This window comes from Ambystoma mexicanum, chromosome 1p (genome assembly GCF_040938575.1).
Source record: "Ambystoma mexicanum isolate Mex_15411 chromosome 1p, UKY_AmexF1_1, whole genome shotgun sequence".
Classification (NCBI taxonomy): domain Eukaryota; kingdom Metazoa; phylum Chordata; class Amphibia; order Caudata; family Ambystomatidae; genus Ambystoma; species Ambystoma mexicanum.
The window spans coordinates 970,209,436-970,231,561 of record NC_090921.1 but is presented as its reverse complement, the minus strand read 5'-3'; the positions used below and the strand labels follow the sequence as shown (position 1 = coordinate 970,231,561).

At 47.7% G+C, this 22,126-nt stretch overlaps 1 protein-coding gene across 1 annotated transcript in view; it reads left to right on the top strand.

Annotated features, from left to right (window-relative positions):
- The window catches only part of TMEM208 (transmembrane protein 208), a 76,701-nt gene extending 55,749 nt beyond the window's left edge, over positions 1 to 20,952 (top strand). Inside the window, exons 2-6 of the mRNA XM_069653839.1 lie at positions 3,072 to 3,167; positions 4,385 to 4,444; positions 9,566 to 9,702; positions 20,346 to 20,430; positions 20,554 to 20,952. Coding sequence (XP_069509940.1) covers positions 3,072 to 3,167; positions 4,385 to 4,444; positions 9,566 to 9,702; positions 20,346 to 20,430; positions 20,554 to 20,691 — 516 coding nt within the window. The 3' untranslated portion in view covers positions 20,692 to 20,952. The remainder of the gene's footprint in view (positions 1 to 3,071; positions 3,168 to 4,384; positions 4,445 to 9,565; positions 9,703 to 20,345; positions 20,431 to 20,553) is intronic.
- Positions 20,953 to 22,126: the final 1,174 nt, after the last annotated feature.

The following is a 22,126-nucleotide window of genomic DNA, read 5'->3' as shown; positions in this document are numbered from 1 at the left end:
CGCCATTTACTTTAGGAAGCAATTCTTTGACGCGGGTATACGTTTGGGAGCGGTAGACCACATCATCTCACTCTATGCGGATGATGTATTGCTATATATTAGAGATCCACATTCCAACGTGCCAACCATGCTTGACGTCTTGGATAACTACTCTAAGGTCTCAGGCATACAATTCAGCAAGGTAAAATCCTGCCTCTTTCCCCAAGCTGGTCTAAAGGGTAAGAGCATAGAGGAACTTCCTTTGGTGGGGATACAGTGAGCGACCACCTCATTCAGATACCTTGGAATCCAAATAATGCACACACCTGAACTAATGCATGAGCATAACACAAAGGCCGCAATCCCCGCACTGTGCAAATCAATAGTTTTCTGGGCAAAATTCCCCCTGTCAATGATGGGCAGAGCCTCAATAATTAAAATGATTGTCCTCCCCAGATTCTTATACGGGTTCCAAAATATGCACTACTACATCAATACTCTTTTCTTTCGCCTGCTTGAGGAAATAATCCGTGAATTTCTGTGGGGGAAGGGCAGACACAAAATGGCGCTTTCCACATTAGTCCTACCATACAGACAGGGGGGAATACAACTCCCAAACCTAGAAAAATATTATCTGGCAGCACAGCTCGGCTTCGTGACCAAGTAGCTAGCGGACGACACTACATCTGAAACATCCCTACTACAATCCATGAGCTCCCCGATACAACTAAGGGAACTGATTTGGGCCCCCTGTCAACTGTTGAGAAATGCACCCTTCTTAGCCACCCTGTGAAGGAAGATATGGCACAGAGCGAAGGCGCTTACCCGACTAAAGCACCCATACTCCCCAGAAATACCAATGATCTCGGACCTATGCAAAACAGACCCTGACCTGCAGCACATCGGGCACTATAAAAGGGAGGGGGTCTACACTTGGGGAGACTTTTATGCTGATGGCACCTTCAAGGAGTTCACAACACTACAGGAAGAAGATGGCATACACGCAGGTCAATTTCTATGGTATCAAAAGATACGTACCATAGCGCGAAACAAATGGACAACATGGCCAGAGGAACCTGAATCAGACCCCTTAACTACATTGCTGTACAACCTGGGAGAGGGGTGGAAACCAGTGTCCCAAATATGCCACCTAAGTGACATTCCTAACCCACGGAGCGCAGAAATGAAAGGCAAATGGGAGACAGATGTGTTTCGAGAAATAACAGATGGGGAATGGGACAGAGCACTAATGTTTCTTAAAGCGGTGTCCAGAAACCATAGATTCAGGCTGATGCAACTAAACATGCTGCACCGAACATACCTAACCCCATGCAAGATGGCCAAATTTAATAAGCAAATGCAACCTAACTGTGCATGGTGCGGGGCAGATGGGGCAAATCTACTCCACATGTTTTGGGAATGAGCCAAACGTCCCTTTGGGACAAAATAAAACAAACCAGTGAGGAGGCTGGCTTGACCAGGTATAAATGGACCCCGGACGAATGCCTCCTGGGAACATACCCCAGACCAGCCAAAATCAAACACTTGGCAAAATTAATGGACATAATGTGCATACTGGCAAAAAGAACTATTGCAATGTCCTGGAAGAAACCTGCAGGGTCACAGTATAAGGTGTGGTACGCAGAACTAGAGCGGTGGGGGTACGCCGAAACAAAGGCATGGGAGGACAGTGTTGCCAGATCCACGGATGCTTCGAGCATGACGCTAGCAGCATGGAAGGAAATCACAGGAAATGTATTCCACCCTTCTGATGACAAGCCCCCATGAACACAAACAGTCTGAAAAACATTGATCTGTAACCAAAGCTATGACGTCTATGGGTTGTCTCCAGACTCTCGGGGAGTCTGGAGACAGCCCAAATGGGACCACATTGGTCAGAAAGCCCCCCCTTGCCCAGCTACTCCACTCATGCTAGTAAACTTAGACCCACCTCGTTGGGACAAAGCTAGGAGACGGTTAATGTTGTTTTGTTTTAAATGTTAATGTTTTATTATGTGATGCTTATAATACTTTAACCACTGGCATGCAGTATGACCTGCAGAATGTAAAATGATAAATGCCAATAAACAAATTTAAAAATAAACTAGCGCTCAGGTTGCGCCTTTGCCAGTTCTCATGCAGTATAAGACACCTTTTGTAGAGACTTCATGTGCCTATCTTGAGTATACTTGCGCCTCAGACAGAGGCTAAACATTGTGCTCCGTGTTTTGTGTATGGCAACCAAAGAAGTATCTTACCGTGCTGTCTCCCTAAACATGGCTGTGGTCACTGCGTCATTGCCAACTATGGCTGCGGTTTTGCTCTGGACATGGCTCATGTACGTCCATGGCTCATCAGAAATAAAATACTGTTATTTCAATGGGTATAAAAGATAAATCATTTGGCGGGGATGAAAGTCCATAGACTAGGCACAGAACTTGAAAAATATAACCCATTTATTTTCCCTTCAAAAGGCAAGGATGTCAAGGCACTGCTTTAGTACATATGAAACGGTCTGTAAATGGTGAAATATACTTTGCTCCCCGAGAATCGTTACAAGTGAGATGTGTATGCTTACTTTCCTTCTGCTTTCCATGCTTTCTCTTTTGGTAGTTGTGTGCCTTTTCTCTGACTGTTGACAGTCGGTTTGGTGTTTGTCCACCTCACACATCCTTTTTATTTAACACAAAAAAAGAGCATTGAAGCCAACATTATTGGCACATGGGCACATTGCAAGACCACTTTGCATTACCTTTACATTGTCCATCATCTCTGAATGTGAACAAAACGTAGGTAATGCTATTTCAGATTAGCTCCCCTTGCACTTTTCATGCTCCGTTCAGGTGATCACATCATATGTGCAAGCCCTGCAGATCTGCCCAAGTATTTGCTTTATATACAAACTATCGTCCCCTAACACTGAAAGTACCAGCATCTCCTGTGAGATTGCATGGATACATTGTCTGCGCAGGCTGCACTGAACTATGGAGATACTTAGTTTACATGTTCAAACCATATGCCAACATTGTGGGATAAGTAGCGATAAAGACCTTTCGCCAAAGAATAATGGAAATCCTTTTTCTTCTTTGCAGCCTAAAGGGAAGGTTGGAACAAAGGGTAAAAAGCAAATCTTCGAGGAGAACAAGGAGACTCTGACCTTCTACATGCGCATTGTCCTTGGAGCCCTTGTGAGTAATTCGAGACTGGCCTGTACCTGCCATCGTTTCAGCTACAGGTTTAATTTTTGGAAGCATGTTGGTGTATGATCCATGCATATTTGTCAGCCATTGTGTGGTTACAATCTCAACCCATGGCCCATGGGTGTCTATAGCTTCTTATGCCCTTCAATCGATGATTGGGATCACCCATAGCTTTATGGTATCTTCTTTTGCATTTAGTTCAGTCTCTTGTTTCATTCTGACCTTTTGTGCATGAGTGCCAGTCTCTATTTCATGGCCTGGGTGTATAGTTTGTACTTTTGAGGTTCTATGGGGTGCAGTAATGAGAACTCATTGCACCTTTTTGATGGTAGACTATTCTACTAGGTCTTTTTTTTTTAAATTGTTTTTACCCGGAATCATTTTGCTGGGAGACACGGGGGGATGGGGACTTGCCGATGTCGGGGAATGCAGCCCGCTTGTGTATACACCTATTAACAGCTGCCAATTTAGCTCTCGCCCGTCTCTGGAAGCACCCTGAGGGTCCCTCTATCCCACTATGGTGGGCCAAGTGTTGGGACATCGCCATAGCGGAAAGGATCACTGCACTTCGCATGGGCAACCTCAATTCCTTCCGAAACACTTGGACCCCATTCATGGACTATGCAGAACGCTATCCAACCCTCACGCAAAAGCCTCCCACCGCCCGTTGGCTAGACTGAATCACAAGTCGAGGCACCCTCCCCCACACAGAGCTCTTCTTCACCACCCCTGGTTCCATGGCCAAGCAACACTGTGAATGAAATATGTTAATTTTATGATTTTATTAACACTACAATGAACTGTGCCATTTTAAGCCTATGCCAATACTGATGTCTGTTTTATAGATATTTTATTTATTATTAACCAAAGAAATAATCTTGAAAAAAGAAAAAACATTTTTACCTTGAGTTTGATTGGGTTAATTTTGAGGCTGCTGCTAGCTATTTGAGCATGAGATGACGCAATATCTCCTTTGCTGCTCACTCGCTATCTGTCTTTGTTTTTGCTGATATCTGTAGCCATCTGTCAATGGGCAACTATACTTTGCTCCCCTTTCTGATGGGTAGATTCAATACTTTTTGTCCCAGTGATGCCTTCCCATTTTCTTGTTTCACTCTTTTCTCTTCTTTCTCCAGCCCTTCTCCCTGTCTCCCATCTCCCTTTATCTGGATACTTGTTAATTATGGCTGTGTTTTTTGTTTTAGGCCATTTATGGTGTGGTGAACTTGCTGATCTTCTACAGCGCCGCCTCATTCTGTACATGGGTGAGTTGTAGCAAATCTGTTAGTTTCTCCATTTCTGTTTTGACTGCCAATTTTTATACAGATATTTCTTGAACTACTTAAGTTTTACATTATGTAAGGGTGCAGAAGGACTCTGGCACACAGGTGGCATGTTTGGGCTATAGATGTTTAACAAATGAAGCAAGAGAAAACCTATCTTTCCTTATTCCTAAGAGGTTTTTCGTGGCCTCAACTAAAGATCTACCGTTACTGTCAGGGTGTCAAAGTGTCCACTGTCCTGTGTCAAAAGAATCCTACTTCTGGCCATTTCGTAAAAAATAAAGGAATAAAGCAATACTGTTCTGAGGCCAGGAGAATGCCTCCCTTCTCCTGGTGTTCAGTCACAAAAGGCCTGGGGGAATGACTCCCTTCCCCCAGGCCTGTTCAACCTTCCTCCTGGTCCAAGTTTATTTATTGGACATTTATAAGGCGCTTATAAAACAAGACAGTGTTTCAAAGCGCCACAAGACGCACGGGAAGGGAACAAGTGAGAAAAATAAACGATTGAAATAACATTGAATACATAGAAAGAGACCGCTGTCCTCCTAGGCCTTGTGACATTCGGAGCGTGAGAGTGCAGTGAAAAGAAAAGGTGGGAGGGGGTGGATGAGGTGGGAGGGGGTGGATGTGAGGGTAAGTGCTATTAGGGTCCCCTAGGGGAGACAGTGCTGAGGTGCCCGTTGGAGAGACAACAGGTAAGAGCAGGGGCGGAACATCCCAGGGGAAGAGGAAGGTCTACCGCCCAACAGGTAAGTACAGGCAGAGGGGAAAACCACCCAACAGGCAGGTGTGGGACCTTTGGGCAGTGCAGGGGGCAATTGGGCACAAGGCCAGGACCCTATTTGACTCTTGAGGGACCAGGTCTCCAAGCTCGGCGACAAGAGGACATGGTTAGCACGGGAGGGGAAGGGGGGGGACAGAGAAGAGAAAGGTCTTGAGTTGTTTGCAGAACTTGAGTTGGTCCGGTTGAAGACGGAGAGAAAGAGAGGGACTGCTCCATAGGAGGGAGCCAGCTGAGGAGTGGGATCTGCCCCCAGTACTCTGCTTGGAGAAGTGTTTGATCAGCAGAGAGTTGGAGCCAGAAGATCGAAGGGATCTGGAAGGGTAGTATTTAGTAAGATTTTTGAAGGTAGCGTGGACCCAGACCCCCGACAGCCTTGTGGATGATGCAGAGGGTCATGAATTTGATCCTTGCAACAACCAGGAGCCAGTGGAGATATTTTTAGAACTGGAAAGATAAGGGCCTGGAAGTGAGCCCTCTTCTTGGAGCAGATGGAGAGACAGTATTTCCTTTGGAGTAGGCGACGGGCCAGTTTGTCAGGGGATGAGCCTGAGGTCTACCACTTCCATTCAGCACCTCTGCACTTGCGTTTCAAAGTGGCTAGATTGCAGCAGCTGACACCAATTTAATCGGATGGGTGACCACGAAGGAGGCTGGCAGTGCTGGTGGAGTCTCGGTCAGGGGACAAGAGGTCCCAGATGAGAGAGTGGTCAGACCAGGAGAGAGGGATAGTGCGAGGGATGTGGGAGATCTGCAGGGATGAAGCCATCAAGAGTGTGTCTGGAAGAGTTGGTATGGCCAGAGGGGAGAATAGTGAGGGGGGGAGAGAGGTACAGAGATCATGGACGCGTGAAGAGGCAAGAACAGTGGTGTTCAGGTGGATGTTGAAATCTCCAAGGAGGAGTTTAGAGGTAGAGGTCGGAAGAGGTGAAATCGACCCATTCCGTGAGAAAGTCCGATACAGGGTCAGGGAAGTCTGTAGACCGTGCCAGTGCGTTGAGCGAGTCGACAAGCTTGCAGACAAGGCATTCAAAGGAGGAATATGGCTCGGTGGGTATGAGAGAGGAAAGGAACCACTCAAGGAAGATCAGGGCTACTCCACCGCCAGATCGGTTGGGCCGAGGTTTGCAGAGGATTTTGTAACCATCAGGGAGGAGGGAGTCAAAAGCAGTGAGTGAGCTGGCATTTGAACCAAGTCTTGGTGAGAGCAAGGACGTTCAGATCAAAGTCTTCAAGAAGGAGGCAGATATTGGAAGAATGTTTGACAGCAGATCGAAATTCAGAGTGGCTAAGTGTAGCCGGTCACCACCTTTTAATGTTCCTAAGGAGGGGTAAGAGAGGGGGGGGGGGGGGAAACAAAAAAAAAAACAGGAGAAGGTAGGAAGTTGATGGGGGGCCAGCAGGCGCGGGTCAAAGAGAAGAAGATTGAGTTGAGGACCCTGGGCCATGACAGTGCCATTGCGATACATCTTAATGGTGCACCTAGAGGATGAGATTTGTGCCAAGAGTACTTCCCATCTAGTGCCTCCATTAATGGGAGAAGAGGAGAAAGAGTAGAGTGGAGAGATTAGATGAGGGCCTTAGGTCAGGAGAAGGGACAGCGAAGAGGGTATCAGTTAGAGTGAGTCTGGATGTAGCACTAACGTAGGTGTCAGCAATGGGAAGGCCAGGATTAGAGGAAAAGAGATCCTTTAAAATCTTTTTTCTCCCAGACGTCCTGAGAGAGGAGGGATAGTTGATAGAGTAACAGTTAGAAGAGATTGGGGAGATGGAGAGTGCCATTGAGGTGGCCGAAAGAGGGAAATGTGGAGAGGCTGCCAATGCACGAGGGTCACTGAGCAGCCTAGCAGTCAAATGCTTTAGGCACACCTAGATTCGAATTTCTTCAAAAGCACAGCAATGCAGGAAGATGCACAGATGTAAAGCAAACTTGGGGAGGAGTTTTGAGGCGGCACTAACGAGCAGTGGAAAACAAGCAGTCGGTGTGTTCAAAGGAGGATGCACATAGGTGACGAACTGGAACAATTTGTAGTAAGGCTAGAAGGAGCCAACTGCAACCAGGCAGAGGGTTGTAGTTCAGAGCCAGGGTGCTTACCGGTGAAGAGTAATGGCAGGTAGCTCATGGTCACCAAGTACAGAAGAACTGCCAGATTGGGCATTGTACCACATGGGCTGTGGGTATGTTACTTGAGCGCCAGTGGGGGTGCTCCCTCCAGGGGCCTTAGGAGAGGGCCTTGGTGAGGGGCCGGCTTTCGCCTGCCGGCTCCCCTGATTGGCACAGCCAGCACCTTGAGGGCCAATCAGTGCAGTGCTGGGAGGCAAAGGTAGGCACTCCAGTGCTTGCTGTAGTAGGGGTTCTATGATGGCCGGCTTTGCCAGGAGGGTACAGGTAAAATTTACCCAAATCAGCAGTGTGGCGCTGCCACAAGAGTAATGAAGATGACCTGGCAAATACAGGCAATGTTTGATGGGTTTTTTAAATTCTTTTTTGTAGAGGGCTAGTCTCTCAATTTCATGAAAAATAACACCGACCACATACAGAGCCCATCGGGGCTTACCTCAAAGGAGAGATGAAAGGATGCTCCTGCAGCACCGACAGGGGGTGGAATTAAGGCAGCAGGTGGTTCCTAAGAGCTGTCGAGTGGAAGGCAGGAGAATGACTCCCTCTCCTGGTATCTGTAACCCAATCTCTTACAACCAGGGGAAGGACTCCCTTCCTCGCGTCTTCTCCTTGGTTTTTACACTTGCAACACCAAACTCTGACTGTTATGAGTGTCCGCAATCCTGGCTTCTCTCTCCTTCTTTGGTTTGGTCCACCTCCCTGCCAAATACTGCCACGAGGAAGGCTTGTATGGCCCTCTTAGTCCTCGACCCTTATTCCTCTCCCCTTCCCTTTTATGTCCCCTTGACTGCCTCACTTGCCAAGTACTGGCAAGAGTTATATAGGGCTTTTGCCTCCTGTACATTCCAGCCCCTACTGGTCCCCATGCTTCTCTGTTGCCTTCGTGTTCCCGGGATGCATGTCTGGTTCTTCTGGGGTCTCTCTTCTACTCTGTGTGCTGCACAGGCATCGCTGTGCTTTGGTGCCTTTACCTCGCAGATCTCCTGCCTTGGAGTGACGGGCTAGGCGCTGCCTCTCGCATTCGTGTCACCGTCGGCCAGCCTCGTGTTATGGGGAGGGGAGCGGAGCGGAGCGGAGGGGATGATTCTATGTCTATATTGTTTTAATTATTATTTAAAAAGGGAGGATAGGGGTATTGCTCTGGGGAGACCAAGGTCAAGTTTATGAAAGTCTTCATTTAACCCATTCTAATTCTGCATGCATTTCAATTTTTAAGAGTAAGCAAAGGGAAGTGAATGGATTGCCCTCTTCCCACTGTCCATCCTCAAACTCCCATCCATTCTCACTCAACACACCACCCTCCATCACACTGCCATTGTTTCATCTTCATGCTCCCTCGTGCTTACTCAATCAACCATTCTCACACATCGGGTCGCACATCCACCCATTTTTATGCATATTCATTTATCTCCCATCAGTCTAATTTGTTCAACCATCCTCCCATTATTAATGATCCTCCCTCCCCCCCCCCCGTAGCAAGATTGTCTCTTGGTCCTCTACCCGCTGCTATGTCTCTTGGGTGTAGGGCTGCACCTTTTTGAACCAGTTGCCCAGCCAACCGCACACTTTCTGCCTCCCCCGCACAAGTCCATCCGCATACACCAGCAGACTCCCTGCTCCAGCACAATGTCATAGCGGCATGCTTTGTTATGTGTAGTCTAGACCTCCATTCCTCTTAGGTAGGGCTAGAACACCAGCTCTGCTCCGGAGGGGAATAGCCTAGCACAGGATGTCTCCCTTCACCCCTCCCTGATTCTGTACAGGCTTTGGGTGGGGTTAGGATTGTGGTTCAGCCTGCGTGAGTGCCAGATACGGGGAGTGATGGTCAAATTTGGGGGCGCTTTCCAGGCTCCCATTTGACCCCAGCTTGTGGGTCATTGCTCCCTAAGTGGAGGGTAAACCTGGACAGCACATGTACATTTAAAATGGCCCTGCTATAAAGACGCATTGCACTTCCAGACCACAGAAAGGCTATGTCCACGAGTGAGAGTGGCACTGTTATGCGCATTGTTACTTGTGGACATTGTCTCAACACTAGCAGCTGGCAACTACTGGGTCATGGACCAGCTGCCACTCTCAATGGAATTCCTATTCTATGAAATACCAATCGTGCAACAAAGAGGACTCTGGTCTGACTGTGGTGTTCCACACATTTCCTTTCACTGGGATTGCTTTTGTGATCATTGTGTCTCCCTTGCAGGCTCTACTGGTCTTCAGCCTTGTTATCTATGGCGCCAGTTACCGGTCCATGAGCGCAATGGCACAGGCATCTTTTGGCGAGGATGGCAGTCTCACGGATGGCGGCATCGACTTGAACATGGAACAGGGGATGGCAGAGTGAGTGTCAGCTGTGCCCCAGGTGAGCAGTTGCTGCTCCCTTGCACCACATCTATCACACAGGCAGGGTATCCACAGTCACAGTATGCCACTCTTAACCTTAGGTGCTACAGGGCGAGGAGTGCAACGCTTGTACAAGGGCCACCTAGGCTAAACTGCTTGCAGAGAGAAGAAAGAGGTAGTTTTTCTGTTTGTACTGCATTTGCCCGGGTCTAGTTGTTTTTAATTCGCTTTTATTCCTCCTGCCATAAATCTGATAAGACACTTTCCTATTTTCACTCCCTGTAATTTAATTCTTCTTTGTCCCCGTTTTCTGATTCTTAGAACAACTACTTCCCTTTTTCTTCTTGTCCCATGTATCGCAATACATTCTTGCCCGTTACTTCATATCTCCTGCATCGGCTGGTTATAGTAGACAACCACTCGTCTCCCCTGCTGTTATAAACTGCAGAAGTATACCTATGATTTGAATAGCTATCAATCCTCAACAAGTCGCATATGTCTGGAACATTCCTGTTGAATTTGACAGGGATGCATTTCGCATGTGTATGCACAACAGTTGGCTTTGTCATTGAACCTTTCAGATTGCATTGCAGGGTTAAACTGTGACGAGGGTGCTGATAAAAGCCTCAGTAGATGTGCATTCAAACTATTTTATTTTTCCAGTGTGGAAAATACAGAGCTAGAGAAATTACAAAACGGGTTCATCAGTAAATTGTAAATGTTTTTAAAGATCATTTTGTCAAAAAAAAGAGGGCGCTAGAGAGCCGTCCAAGATGGCGGCCTCCCTGTGAGCTCCGTGTAGCTCCCCCAAGATCCTGAAAAATCGAGACTTCCGTGGCAGCCAAACAGTCTGGAATCTCCAGCCACTGAAAGCCAAAGCGTTTCTGCACAGACCCCTGCATTCCTTTTGCCAACCACCTGTGTTTTCGCCCGTGAGCGACGGACAGCGTGGTGCTCCACCCCCCCCCCTCCCTGCACCCGTCCGGGGTACGCGGCCTTCGCTGGAGCTGCGGTGGACCGGGGGCCCACGGAGGCGCCGTCCGCGTCTCGCCGAAATCCCTGCAGCACAGAGCGAAACGAGCGACAGCGCCTTCGCTGCCCTTGTCGGCGCTGGTCCAGAGCGCCCGCCGCACCCCGCCGGAGCTCCCGGAGGATCGAGGGGGGCCGACGATAGCGCGGCAGCCGACGCGGGATCGGAGGGCCAGCGGAGCTTGCCGGTCCCACGAGGAGCGGCATTGCGATCGCAGCAGCACACCAACAGGAGACCAGGTACGAGCGCTCTGCGCACCCCCCCCGGGGTCTATTCAGGCCTCGGAGCTCCCGCGATCGCCAACCAGCGGTCGCCTCGACCCTGCAGGCCCTGCAAGAATTCACACACAGGAGGCAATATCGTCGACTGGCGGGTTGAGCAATAGGAGCCCCGGCTCTCCCGCGCCACATTCATCCCAGGGCCCCCAACCCCGCCCAAGGAGTACAGCGTTGTTGCAGGACACACAACACGCCCCCTATTTTGGTGCCCATAGCCCGTACAATCCCACGAACATAAAGTGAAGGTCCATTCTGCAAGGGGCTATTCCACTACCTCAAAGACCTCAGGTGCATTGCCCACCCAGCACCTGGAAAATCGGCCTAGACCTCTGGCGCAGCCACACCTTCGACACTTGGCTGCAGCTGGCTCAGACTGCAGCAGTATCCGAGTTTTGCCGTTGGCATCCTCCCCGCTGGAGCAGCACAAACTCCCTCTTAATCTTGGTCAGGACACTATAGTGGCGACAGGGCGGAAACAAATCTGAGATCAGAGCACCGCAGCACACGCCAGAGGCCCCCCCGGCCATCTAGACACCAGGATATCCTGCGACCCTCCAGCTGGGCCTTTCGAGCGTGTCGCCCGTGGTCCCTCTGTCGCCCAAACTCAACACAAAGATGGGGAAGAATGATGGGTCCCAGAGAAAATTAAACTTTGAAAGCTGTTCCTCCACCAAAGCGACCTCCTCAAACAGCAGACCGCAATCACCCAATCAAGATCAGCCCCACGAAGTTGGAGAGGCGCAAGAGCTTGACATCAGAGAAATTCTGTTGGACCTCAAGGCCGGAATAGGGGGCCTGGGGAGCAAACTGGACTCTCTTTCTTCCAAAGTCGACCAGCTCCAACATCGACTGGACAAGCACGCTGACAGATTAGACACTGTCGAGCAGAGGGTTTCCGACCTTGACGACGGCACAGCGTCCTTAACCTCCAGAGTATCCTTATTAGAGGCCCAAGTGAAAGCTGTGAGCGCCAAGAACGAAGATCTTGAAGGATGCTCCCGACGGAGTAACATAAGGATCGTTGGCGTTAGAGAGCATCAGCCTACTCAAAAAATGGAAGAATACGTCGAGAAGATCTGCATAGACCTGTTCGGAGCGGAGACCCTATCAAAGCTCTTCATCGTTGAGAGAGCCCATAGAGTACCTAAGGCGAGGCCTGTCCCAGGAACAAATCCTCGGCCCATCATAGCGAAGCTGCTCAATTACAGGGACCGGGATGCCATCCTGAGAGCCGCAAGGGACAAAGGCGCGCTCCAATATGACCGAGACAAGATTCAATTTTTCCCAGATTTCTCCCAGGCAGTTCAGGCACAAAGGCGATCATTCACAGCAGTGAAACGCAGACTACAAGAGAATCAAATTCAGTATTCCATGCTTTTCCCTGCGAAACTCCGTATACAATACAGAGGCAAAACTCAGTTTTTCAACACACCTGAGGAGACCACTGAATACCTGGACCGCAATGGCTGCAGATCCGCCCAAAATGACGGAAACCCCCAGAGGGGAAATAGACCAAGAAGAGATCCGCCATAAAGAATAATTCCACAACTGTCGCAAATAGGAGATACCTTGATATCACAAAGGCACAACATCGCCACCACGGATCAAATTCACATTGGGGTTGGGAGCAAGCCTCCTCTTGGAGGGCCACTAGCGCCCCTAGCACAGCAATGCTGACTGTTTTGTTTACAGGGGACTGTTTACCATGGGCCAGTTGGGAGTTGCCCATGCAGGGGGGGGTGGGTATATCGCGGGCCTGTTGGGGGTTGCCTGCGCAGGGGAGGGAATCGAGAGTTATCAAGTTGTCCTCGCCCAATGAACTGCGTTCAGGTGCGCACAACAAGCACAGATCCTCAATCCGGAAAATGTGAGTTGCAACAGGTCCCTCCGCACTCCTAAGTACTATCTGATCCGCACAGTTCGGGTGACGCCAGTCCCCCCTTTTCAATTCCTGCAAACTGGGTTTACTTAAAATTGCTACTTGGAATATTAGAGGCGGCAACCAACCCTCTAAACTCAGGAAGGTTCTTCAATACCTACGGAGACACGATCACTATTGCTATGTTACAGGAAACCCATCTTACACCATCGGCAGAGCAATACTGGGCCCGCTCGTGGGGTTGCCATAGATACTTTTCTTCGTCATACTCCTATGCGAGAGACGTTGCAATACTGATTGAAAGCTTTAGCCTGATCAGTTTTAAGAAGGATGAGGAAGGCAGGTTCCTGCTGATAAGGGGACTACTTGCCGGGAAGGAAATAGTTTGGTGAACACCTACGCCCCCAATGTCGACGGCCCGAATAACTTTAACTGGATTATGTCAAATCTGGGTACGTACACATCAGCAACGATCATCTGGGGAGCAGACCTCAATACCCCCCTAGACCCCCAGACCGACAAATCGCATGGTTCAAGCAACAAAACCTCCAGAGCCAGTCATCAGGTTACAGAGATCTGTCAGGCATTTGAGCTACACGATATCTGGAGGCACACCCATCCAAACTCCCAGGACTACACATTCCATTCAGCGGTCCATAACACCAGCTCTCGCATCGACTACTTACTGGTATCGACCCGCAGTCCATACAATTGGGGACCCTGTCAAATCCTGCCACGCTCTCTTTCCGACCACTCCATGGTCAAACTCGAGTTCATGCTCTCGGAGACCCCAAAATCCCCAGTGAACTGGAGATTTAAATCAGGCTCGCTTTCAGATCCCGTCTTCGCGGATGGGCTCCAACAAGACATCACCACTTTACTTGAGATAAAACAGGGCTCAGTGGCATCGGCCGGCACGCTATGGGAGTCATTGAAATGCTACGTGAGAGGGGTGTGCATGGCCAAGGAAAATGGCATCCTGAAACTGATTAGGCGCGAACTGACAGACAGTGAACAACGCCTGAGAGACCTTCAAAATAAACCAACAACATCCCCGGATGCGCAGACCCTGGCCGACCTAAAAATGGAACTATCAAAATTCCATGAGACAGCCGAACGTGAACTGAAATTCCTGGGCCGCAACCAGAGGATCAGACAGTATGGCGAGGGGCAAAAACCCGGGGCGCTCCTGGCCCGTCTCCTGAGACTTGACCAAGCACTCCCTCGGGTGGAACGCATCCGAGACACGCAGGGAAACGTGGCTTACGCTGCGGAGGATATTGTGAACACATTTCACAAATTCTATCAAGACCTGTATAGCTCTCAAATCACTACTAATCCTGAAGAGCTCCAGAACTACCTTAATGACACCGAACTGTATTGGGTGATTCAAGATCTACACGAACCACTGAACACGCCCATCTCTCAAGAGGAAATCACAGAGGCAATAAACTCTCTCCCGAACACCAAGGCACCTGGTCCAGACGGTCTCACTGGAGAATTTTACAAAGCACACGTGTCCACGCTAGCCCCGTTACTCCTCCGAGTATACGAAGAGGCCCTAGAGAGAGGGATTCTTCCACCCACCCTCTGTGAAGCCAATGTAGTCCTCATCCATAAACCAGGCAAGCCCCAAGACGATTGCGCCTCCTACAGGCCGATCTCATTAATTAACCTTGACAACAAGATTCTGGCCAAGATTCTAGCAAAACGTCTCCTTCCCCTCATGCCCGCGCTGGTGCTGGGTGACCAAGCCGGCTTTATTCCTGGACGCAACACAACATATGGTATCCGCCGACTGTTTGGAGTCATCGCAGCACTCGACCCCACACAACAGGCCATCGCAGTTTTATTAGATGCTGAGAAGGCCTTCGACTCCGTCGAATGGCCATATCTCATTGCAACACTTACACAAATGGGTCTCGGAAAACTTTTTATTAGGATGGTGTCACTACTGTATAACGAACCCCGCTCCTACATCACCCTTGGCGCGATAAGATCCCCCGGAGTCAGGTTAGAGCGCGGCACTAGGCAGGGATGCCCCCTGTCGGCCCTTATATTTGCCCTGGTTATGGAACCACTTGCTTCCAGACTAAGAACGCACCGAATCAATAGAGGCCTTACCTTTGGCCCACATAGATTGATCGTCTCCCTCTACGCAGACGACGTGATGCTGTTCATCAAAGATCCCCCAAACTAATCTCAACCCAATCATGCGCGAGGTGATCCGATTCAGCGGCGTTTCTGGTCTTAAAATAAACCACTCCAAATCGGTAATATTCCCGCTGACAATGGCTACTCCTAAGTTCCGAGACGATCATGGATTTAAGTGGGGAAACACCGGGGTTCGCTACCTCGGCATTCTCATGTCGCTCAACCATGATGAGATATTTAAAGCTAACTATGGACAGGTGTTCCAATCCCTCCGAGAGCGTATCCAGAGATGGAAGTCGCTCCCCTTAACGCTGTGGGGAAGGGTTTCATTGATCAAGATGATGATTCTCCCCAAACTCCTTTATCTATTCACGAATATACCCCTCATACTTCCACGCACATTTCTTCAGAAAATCAGGAGCCTTATTCTTGAACTAACATGGGCTGGCAAACCAGCAAGAGTCGCCTATACGACACTGACATTACCGGTGTAACAGGGTGGCCAGGCACTCCCTGATATAGAAAAGTACTATTGGGCCGCTCAAGCCCAATTCCTAAGCCACTGGTACGCCACTGAGTATGTCCGCCCTCACGTTCAGGTTGAGCGCGCCTTAGCCTCCCCCGACTTCTTAACAGCTGTCATCCTCAGCAATCTCCCGGTCCCATATAACACGCTAAATACGGTCCTATCCTCATACGCCATCTGGAGAAAAATCGCCCGTAAATACGAACTACAGATAAAATACTCCCCGTTACTGCCAATCAAGTTCATCCCTGGCATTCCCCTGACCAACGAGAAAGTATTTCTAATATGGCTTGATAAGACCAATATCCAATCTATTGGAGACCTCTTCCCTGATGGCGTGTTTTTGATCCCACAGATGATCAGGGAGAGAGGCGGCACCTCCTCGCTCGATATTTTCCTTTACTTCAGGCTACGCCACACCCTGCAGGCCCTCTTCCCAACATTCCCCAAACAACCACCGAAGTGGCCCCTATTGCATAATGCGATCCAGGCCAAAGGGGGAGGGAAGGTTAGTTTCCTCTATATATAGGTCGTTGCTCGCTGATACGACGCCGACCGCCATAAGGGCGAAACAGAGATGGGAGACGGCCCTCCACTTCACAATACCCGAAGATGACTGGACCTACATCCTCCGGCAAACCCAAAAAGTTGCTTTAAATACCCGATTTAAGCAGATCCATTTTAATTTTGTCCATCAAATATACTACACCCCCCAAAAAGAAACGGCGCCACCACCCCGAAACCTCTGACCAATGCGAGAGATGTGGTGCTCCCTCCGCTGACTTCATTCACCTTGCATGGCACTGCCCGGGAGTAGCCCGATTTTGGTCCTCAGTCTTACACCATTCGAGTGACATAATAGGTGAGATACTGGCCCCCGATCCGACCATTGCGCTTCTGAGTATGACAAAACACTTACAAGCCCCAGTGAGGAAGCTGGCTTCTCTGCTCCTGGTGCTCGCCCATAGAAGAGTAGCCCTGGCATGGGGACGAGGTCCCCTGCCTTTACTCACGGCATGGAAGAAGGACATTCTCTATTGTCAAGACATGGACACTGAGTTCATACGTACCCTTCCCCTACACGCACGCCCACCAGATATTTGGGGCCCATATATTAGTTATTTACTTTCCGCTCCTGATGTGGTGACCTCGCATTCTTGACTCCGCAATTCACAAATCTGAGTATAATCAGACCCCCGCTACTCAACACAGCTACCTAGCAGAAGAGAACTTCCTGAAAGACAATATTTCCGATGATTGCTCGACCATAGTTCTCGGATGTGTGCGGTATGTGCTATGAACGTAGTGTTTAGTTTTGTTACTTGAACCTGTGGCTACAGGTTGTTATTGTATGTTCTTGCTAAAACTCCAAAAATAAAGTTTTTAAAAAAAAAAAAGATCATTTTGTCAAACAATGCTTCGTTCTCTGCCAACGTGGCCGCGCATAGCTACTGATCTGTTCTTCTCTTGTTTTATTATGTAAATACACAACTTTATTTTGAATAAGATTGATTGCAAACTAACTATAAACACATTTACATTTTCACGCAAACTTCCTAGATTGTAAAATAGTCAATGTTAAATGATTCTTACTTTATGCAAAGAAACAAATGCTAATTGATGCACTATCAATTATAAGTAGATGCTGTTGCGTCGCAGTTCTAATAAGGGGTTGTACATGTCCTAATCTGAATATTGATTATGTAACGAAATTAACTGTCATGTTAGTTAATGTAAATCAAAACTAAGCCAGCACAAGCAGTTATTGAAATATGCTGGTACAACAGAAATAAGTTTTTATAGTTGACTCTGCCATTCTTTCCTTTTTGGGATGGTCAGTAGCTGAAAGGGGAAACCTTGGTCTTTAATTTTCTCGTTCAAAAACATGCATGATTTTCTCGGATAAGATTATATGTGCGCAGCCCAAACATTGGCTTTGATTCAAAGAAAACTAAGCGGATGGTCAGCGCAACTGATTACATGAATGGCACCTATCCGGGAAAGGAGGGTGGCAACAATGATTAAGCTCAGGCTGGGTGTTTTAATCCTTTATAAACCAGCCGCTACAGATCGCGAAGGGCTCCACCTCTTACAATATACACAAGGCTTTATTGCTGCAGATCCGGAGGGGCTTAGCTTGGCCGTCTACAGTTGATTTACAAAACCTATTTGCTGGGTAAGCCAGCACGCAGCAAATTTAATGATTAAGCAAAGTCTAATTCTAGTGTATGTGCCTAAAAATTGACGCTTTGCTAATTTGTCAAAATTCGGTTGACTTTCAATTTTTGCTTCAATGATTTGTAAGCAAAACTAAATTCTGGAGCTGATTTTTGTTAGAAGCAAACTGCTTTCAGATGTCGTTTACCTCAAGACATTGAAGTGCTCATGAGATAAAACGTGTCCCTTTTTGACATTCTTCCAAATATTTTATTTTGCAACGTATATTTATATTTGTCGTGGTTACTCTATTGGGGGACACCATGATGTATGTTAGGTAAGCCTTTCAACCTGCCTTCTGCTGGTGAAACACTCTGTTTGGCACAGCACCCAAAGATAGTCTGTGCTGCCCCTCCTGCTCCCTTGGTCATCAAAGCACAGAAGGGCGAGGAGAATCCTGTAGGAGGACTTAAAATGCTTTACTTGTAATTTGTCTATGCATGGTTGTAGATGGGTTTTAAGTATTAGTTAACTGCCTATAGAATCCATGCACGTTGAACACGTTTTTTTTAACCCTTTCCATCTAATGGATTATTATGTATAATATCACCTGTCCTGCCAATCCACAGCATCTCTATTGGGAGTATGATTTTAAAAAGCGAAACATCTGTGCCACAATGGCTGAACACACCTTGTTGATTGTAGGTTGTTTTTAGAAGTGCACAGCAGAGTAGAATGCTGAGTTCTACTTTATTGCTAATATTAGAAACTGATTATTGTTTGACTATAAATGTAACAGTCCTATATTATCTGTGCAAGAAATATATACGTAAATATTCAAATAGAGTGAAGGCATTCTTATTGTATTTCTATGTAGGAATACAAAAATCTATTGCAAGTGCAGATACTTTTTGGTTTAGTGATAAAACTACATGGAAAAAATTGATGGGACCTAATGTTGATCATACACACAAGGGAAAATCATTGGTATATAAATACTGTAGAGGTGGACCCACAACAATGTTACTGTCCAGTAGTAATCCTGTCAGATGCTCAGGGGGATGCGGTGGGTAGGGTGGGGTTGGGGAGGGGGGGGGTGCTAGTAGCTTTTCTTGAACGAAGATCAGAGACACAACTTTCTCCATGGCCTTGCTTCAAGTACAGCGCTATAATCGGCCGAAAATAGAAACATTTGCAACAGCCGCAGGTGCGCATATAGGCTGCATTTGGGATGGCAGTTAAGCTCTGGCATGCTGGGTATGATGAACATCATGACACTTCCTGATTGTTACACCACATCCTCATTCATCTTTCCTTTGCCACTGTTTCCGATAGGAAACCCTGCCTCTCATTGTCCCCATATAGCCGCACATTTCTCTTTGCACCATGTTTGACACAAAATGCCTTCACTGAATGCCTCTTCCTGATTGCTGCAGTATTCCTCAACCCTCTTTGATTACATACTTAAATATGCCCTCGCCCCTCCTTCCTTGTATTCTGTCTCAGATTATCACTATATACCCTCCCCTGTCTGATTGGCGCATTACTCTTTTCGACATCTTATTTGACATTGCACTCTCCTCTATCAAAAACTCTTCATTATGCATGCCCCATCTCTATACTCTTGTCATTGTCTCAATGCCACCCCCCGCCCCCTTAGTTGCAATACCTCATATTGTCCCCTGCCTCTGATAGTTGCAATACTCCCTTGCTCCTTTCTCCTAATCGTGTTGTATTGGTACACTATTCCTCCATACCTATCCTCTTCCTGTTCGATTATTACAGTACACCATCCTTCTCTTTCCTTGTCGCTGTTAGAATTCCCCATCCCTCCTTCCCTTTCTTTATTCACCTGCACTCTTGTCAATGTATTCATGCTTCAAATGTTTTTCTCACATATATATCAAATCGTTTTGATGGGCTTTGAGTGCTGGCCTATGGTGAACACCTGAGAAGTTTCCTCTACTCAGTACTATGGGTGGAGAGGCTTGTATAGATGTTTCTCGCCCCCACCTGAGAAGGAGGTTTGTGTCATTCATAGGGCCCACTGGTTAAAGAGCTTATGGCACCTACTTGGCCCCTTCAACGAAGTAGAGCGGCTGGCATACCTATGATTTGAACAGCGATCAATCCTCAACTCGCATGACCCTATAGTTAAGGTGGGATTGGAGAGTCAGTATATTTACTAGACCAAATGTATGGAGGGGATCGAGTCTATGTTGGTGCGCAGTGCAGGGGCCTTTGTAGTTTTATGCCTTGGCTCAGTAAATGGATGGGTCCTTGTAGGTGCTCCTGTCTCTAGTTGATTGTGTGCATGCAAGTGCCCCAACCCAGGGGTTAAGGAGCACTGTTGGTACTATAGCACCTTTTGGCAGGAGAGGGTCTGTATACCAGCCTCTTGGGGAGGATTTCAGTGTAGAAGGTGCAGTATTTGAATTGAAAGTGCAACCATACTAATGTATCTCCTTCACGTCTGTGTACATGTCCCAGCTCTCTGCTAGAGGAGACAGCGTGGGTACATTTTCCCTTTGATGGAGGCAGACTGGAGGTGCTTCAGCCCGTGGGTGATGCCTGGAGCTATTGCTTTTGTCTCATGGTGTCTATTCTCTTTTTCAGGCATCTAAAGGATGTGGTTTTGCTGACGGCCATTGTGCAGGTTCTTAGTTGCTTCTCTCTGTACGTCTGGTATTTCTGGCTCCTGGTAAGTTTTGGTTTCTGCCTTGCCCATGATGCAGTGCAGAATGGGCCTGGGAAATGGGGTGCTTTCATCACAGTGCAACTAAAGATAGCATCACTGTGACCGTTTCATCTTTTCCTCCCACAGGCACCAGGGCGAGCACTTTATCTCCTATGGGTGAATGTGTTGGGACCTTGGTTCACCTCCGGACCTCCTGCAGCTAACCAAGAGCCCAACGAGAAAAAGCAGCGACGTCAGGAAAGGAGGCAAATGAAACGGTTCTGACTTGCCCACCAGCAGTTGGATTGCCATTCTCAGCTCTCGAGCCCCTTTCCCTGCTTCTGAAGTGAGCAGTAGTGTCGATTGGGAATTGAGATCACATGTCCTGCTGGCTGGTACCATGGACAACATAAGACACTTCTGCTGCTTCTTCTTATAGCATCATGCGGGCCAGGAGCTTTACCCATGAGTTGTTTCCGGGGTCCAAAGACTGTTTTCAGGTGGAGAGGGTCAATCGTGGTAAAGATAAAGATATTTTTAAACCAACATGACTTGAATTTTTGTGCACTGAGCGATCTGTGTACTAGCATGTGAAGGTGCCATGCCTGGGTGCTGCGATAAGTGCAGAGAACTGAAGGAGCCTGGCTTGCCCAAAGAACATGCAGAAGGGAAGGTTGGGTGGTGTACTTCACCATAGTGGACACCTGCCCTTTCTGCACCCTAGGCCACCAGTTTGGAATTTGAAACTCCGTTGATGTTAATCGTTGTGCCCTGCGCTATGGAGTTTGCATTACGGGCTCTCGTCTAACACTTGCAGAGCGGCTGCTGGTAACGGCACAATCTGTCTTTTTTTTTTGTTTTACGTGATTGTGTTCACTAAGTGTGCAAGCCTTTGAATGTAGCAAACATTTGCAAGTCTGTTTCTAATCCTTTAATTCAGGTCCTGATGGATCCAGGTTCAGGATTCCTGAAAAGTTTCTCACACACTTACCAAGATCAGATCATGGGTATAGGTGCAACTTAAGGGGCTAGGTGATTCTCTAGCGTTGGCATATTATGTAGGTGCAAATACATAGAATTGGTGTTTTCAGCTACTGATCTCTAACGCAATAGATTTTCTGTAGCCATGGAATCAATGAGTAGCCATCTTGTTTGACCTAATAATATTGGAAAGGACTCAAATAGTTTTTGCTCCTTCTTGGTCCCTGCTCCCTTGCTCTTTAAAAATATCTGAGCCATAAAACCACCTTGAATTTTGATTAATAGTGTTCTGCCTTCAGTGTGTTTTACTTTCAAGCAAGACATCCTCCTCCCAACTTCTTTCTACCCTTTTCCATTTATCTATTTTAAATGAAATATTGAAGTGCTACAAAAAATGCCGAGGAGATTTGTTAAACATTATACAGAATAGAAATGCCACGGTACCTTACCTTTTTAGTAAATACTGTTCGGGTTTTTCATGGCTTCCTGGCCTGGATAGTGACTGGTACTAATGTTCATGGTGAGGTGAATTGACTGTCTGATATGTTGACACCAAGAACAGATTTGAGGGTCGAAATGCATCCTGACAGTCTGGCTCTCATTTCATTACCCAAAGAGGGCATTTGTTCTATAGCCAAACAAAAAGCTCTGTCGCAAAATACTTCTGCTGAAAGAGAGAGAAAAGGGCAGGTCCTTGGTCCTCTCATCCATAAGGAGAACTAGGGCTTCTATGCACCAA